This window comes from Photinus pyralis, unplaced genomic scaffold (genome assembly GCF_008802855.1).
Source record: "Photinus pyralis isolate 1611_PpyrPB1 unplaced genomic scaffold, Ppyr1.3 Ppyr1.4_LG1, whole genome shotgun sequence".
NCBI classification, from domain to species: domain Eukaryota; kingdom Metazoa; phylum Arthropoda; class Insecta; order Coleoptera; family Lampyridae; genus Photinus; species Photinus pyralis.
In genome coordinates this window covers 6367727-6371975 of record NW_022170249.1, presented here as the reverse complement: position 1 = coordinate 6371975, position 4249 = coordinate 6367727, and the positions used below count along the sequence as shown (strand labels likewise).

At 39.0% G+C, this 4249-nt stretch overlaps 1 protein-coding gene across 1 annotated transcript in view; it reads left to right on the top strand.

Annotated features, from left to right (window-relative positions):
* The window catches only part of LOC116168853, a 13440-nt gene extending 9882 nt beyond the window's left edge, over window positions 1-3558 (top strand). Inside the window, exon 6 of the mRNA XM_031484879.1 lies at window positions 3442-3558. Coding sequence (XP_031340739.1) covers window positions 3442-3558 — 117 coding nt within the window. The remainder of the gene's footprint in view (window positions 1-3441) is intronic.
* The last annotated feature ends 691 nt before the right edge of the window (window positions 3559-4249 follow it).

Sequence of the window (4249 nt, the reverse complement as noted above, 5' to 3'; positions counted from 1 at the left end):
ATTGTCAATTTTCGTACATTTTTTTATTGGAGTGTTTCGTGCATTCAGCGGCGCCGCTAGACTTTAGGAGGCCTAAGGCAAAATCCGTCGAGGAGGCGTTAGATAGGGTATAGTTAGTCCTTCAAAATATACTTAGTTCAACTGTGGGGTTCTCGGGAAAAAAATGGTATAGTATCTTTGCACAGATTTGATAACATAAATGTAAATTTCAAATATCTAGTTCCTAAATTTGGATTTTAAGTGAGATTTTTAGAGATTTTGTATACATATTTCGCTAAATGGCATAGTGTTTTAGTTAATTGAAATAGGCAAAAATATATCACTTACCTGTCGTTCAATTGCTATTTTTTTTCTTTTTTCTTTTCTGGTACAAGGAGACTATGGCGAGGGAAAGGAAGAAAACAGGATGGAGAAGATTTAATTGATTGACAGATAATCGAATGCCCAACACTACCAATGACGACGCCAAAAGACCAAAAAACACCTCACACGCAATAGAACTTTACCAACAATAACTATTGAATTGAAAAATGTTATCAGTAATGTATCACAATTTCCCAAACTAAAAATTAAATCAACGTATGCATACTCCATCTACACAAATATAAATAAAACTATTTTAACTGAAATGTATTCAACGGCTTCAACATTCCCCCCGGGATGAAGGATGCATTCAGGCTTCAGAAAGCTACACAAAATAACCCTAAAGTTCATGAGACAAATTAATGAAATATCCAAAATTAATATCCAATTAAATTTAACGTTAACTAATAAAAAAAATAAAAAAAACTATTGTGAAGGCAAGGGGCAAACCTTAATAACTGGTCTGCGATAAGTACCATATTTGGTACGGACGTCTACAACTCGTACGACTTGATCTTTTCCAGGATACACCTTTTCTATAATCCCTAAGGGCCATTGCAATGGTGGAGTATTTGGCTGTTCTACTACAACAATGGTTCCAATTTGCACGGGGTTATGTTCTGTGTTCCATTGCGATCGTACCTGTAGAGTTGTGAGGTATTCTAATTTCCACCTTTTCCAAAAATCGTGTATCATCCGATCGATGAGTTGAAAGCGATCTAATCTGCTAATATTAATATTACTATAGTCGTATGCCGGAAAATGCGTCAAAGGGCCTAAGGTTAAAAAATGCGCTGGAGTCAAAATGGTGGGTTCAGACGGATCAGAACTAAGAACGCATAGAGGCCGAGAGTTCAGTACACATTCAATTTGGACTAATAGAGTATTGAATTCCTCATACGTTAGTAGCTGATTGTGTACGATTTTATTTAAATGGGTTTTTACGGATCTCACGTTTGCTTCCCACTGACAGTCCACCCATATGTGGTGCTGAGGGCGGTATCAATTTCCACTGAATTTCCCGTTTAGCTAATTCATTTCGGACAGCATCATTATATTCTGGAGATAAGATGAATTTGTATAGTTCGTTTAAACAAGCCCTAGCGCCTATAAAATTGGTCCCATTGTCGGAGTGAATTTCAATAACGACTCCTCTTCTAAATGCTTGAAGAAAATGATCTGTAGATAAGCTAGTGACTAATTCCAAATGGACTGCCTTCGTTGCCATACAGACAAATAAACAGATGTAGGCTTTAATTGGGCGAACACCTCTTCGTCGATAGGGAATGATCGAAATTGGGCCAGCATAATCACAACCGGTATGAAGAAAAGCCTTTGCTTGTCGCACCCTACAGGCAGGTAAGTCTCCCATAATGGGAATTTGGGGTTTGGGTTTTAAACGAAAACAGGTGTTACAATTTTGAATTCTGCGTCTAATAATACCACGAGCGGCAAGTATCCAATATCGCTGTCGTAGCAAAGATAGCACTAAATGAGGTCCCGTATGTAAGTTCAACTGGTGATAATGATCGATGAGAAGATCTACTAAGTGCTCTCTTTTGGGAAGTAAAATAGGGTGTTGCACATCAAACTCAGAGTCTGAATTACTAAGCCTACCACCCACTCTAATAAGATTGTCATTCAAAAACGGTCGCAAGTGTCGTAAGGAAGGTGGTAGAATCCCCTTTGTGAGCAAAGCGAATTCAGATGAGAAATGCTTGCGTTGTATCAATTTGATCAGCGCTAATTCTGCAGTACGTAAATCTAAGACGGATATACTATTTTTATTAGGTAATTGTCGAAGAAATCTAAGAATGTAAACTACTATACGTAACAATTACATCCATTTCGAGCAACGTGCTATTAAAGAATAAAATGGATTTTCCTGGCCTTGAGAAGCCACCAGGGACAGTTTCATTTCTGATTGATTTTCTTTTGCGTGGACTGTACGAATGGGCCATTTCGAAACATCCATTTTTAGCCATTCCGGACCACTCGCCCAACATCGATTATTGATGAATTGGTAAGGAGTCAAACCTCTAGATAGACAATCACTTATATTATCTTTACCGTTTACATGATACCACGAGGAGAGGTCTAGTTGAGAACGAATTTGAACAACCCTATTTGCTATGAAAATTGGCAATTTCGAGGGACAAGTAGCAATCCAGCTAAGGGCGACTGAAGAGTCAGACAAAGCGTAAAGTTTGCGAATATCTAAACGAGATTGGTAACTATCTACTATAAAATGGAGAAGCTTAGCAAGCAGATGGGCTGCACAAAGTTCTAGTTTCGGTATGGTAACAACCTTTACAGGGGACACCTTTGTCTTAGCAACGAGATGATGTCCTTGAGTTCTATCTCCCATACTAACAAGATATACTACTGCCCCATATGAGGTTAAACACGCATCTGCAAACCCAACTATGACTACAGGCTGATTCAAAGTAACGCCGATATAACGAGGTATCTTAAATTCTAAGATGGCAATTGAGAGTTTATTAAATCCCATCGCTGGGTTATACTGGGAGGACATGGTGTGTCCCAATCTAATTGTAGAGTCCAACATTCTTTGACCAGGAGCTTCAGTAACAAAGTTACCGGTTCAAGGAATCCTAGAGGGTCATAACATCTTGCAATTGTGGACAGGATATTCCGTTTTGTACACGCTCGACTCATTATGGTGAAAGAGAATGACAAAAAGTCGGAGGTGGGATTCCACTCTAAACCTAAAACCTTAAGGCTATCATTCTCAAAGTATATGGGACTAGTAATACTATCTTCTGTAGGAATATATTCGCGCAAAGCTGAAGAATTTGTGGCCCACTTTAGTAATTGAAATCCACCTCTACTGAATAATTCCTTTAACTCCGAATATAATTTTATGGCTACGCTTGGTGAAGGTATGCTCGTCACAAGATCGTCCACGTACATATCTCTTCGCACTATTTGGGACGCTAGTGGAAAAGACGATTCTTCATCATTTGCGAGCTGACGCAGAGTTCTAAGGGCTAAAAAGGGGGAGCATTTAACTCCAAAGGTTACCGTATTTAATCTATAAACTTCTATTGGTTCCAGTGGCGAAAACCTCCAAAGTATCTTCTGGAAATTCCGATGATCCGTGCGAATGTCAATTTGTCGGTACATTTGCCGAATGTCAGCAGAGAGAGCAACTTGAAACAGCCTAAAATTTAGCAACATTGTACAGATGTCCGATTGAACTTTAGGCCCAGTGAATAAAATATCATTTAAGGAATAAAGCGACGTCGTTTTACACGAAGCGTCGAAAACAATACGGACGGGCGTTGTGCTAGACCCAGGTTTAAAGATGGCGTGATGAGGTATAAAATAGTTTGGCTCTATGGGTGAATGTTCCATTACTTTAGACATATGACCTTGTGTTAGATAATCTTGAATAATACTCGAGTACTGTATCCTAAGAGTCTCATCCTTTTCCAATCTTTTTTCAAGGGATAAAAATCTACGGTGGGTAGTGGCGTACGAATCACCTAAAAAGGAACTATCTATTTGAAAGGGCAAAGCTACGGTGTAGCGACCGTTCGCTTCCCGTTTATAAGTTGATTTAAAGAAGTTTTCACACTCTATATCTTCCGGATTTTCAAATGTTAAAGCGGGTACATCTTCAAGCTCCCAAAATCGCTTTAATAATGTTTCAAGCGAGGAATCCGTAGTAAGGAAAAAACTATGTAAATTATCAATTGGGGAAACCACAGGTGCGCATCCCATTAGTACATATCCAAGTTTTGTTTCTATGGCTAACGGGGTATTCGGAGGACCAGTAATGCGTTGACTACCGAGCAATTGGGCAAATAAATGAGCCCCAATGATTCCATCAACTTTGCCTGGAACATGAAACTCATCGTCT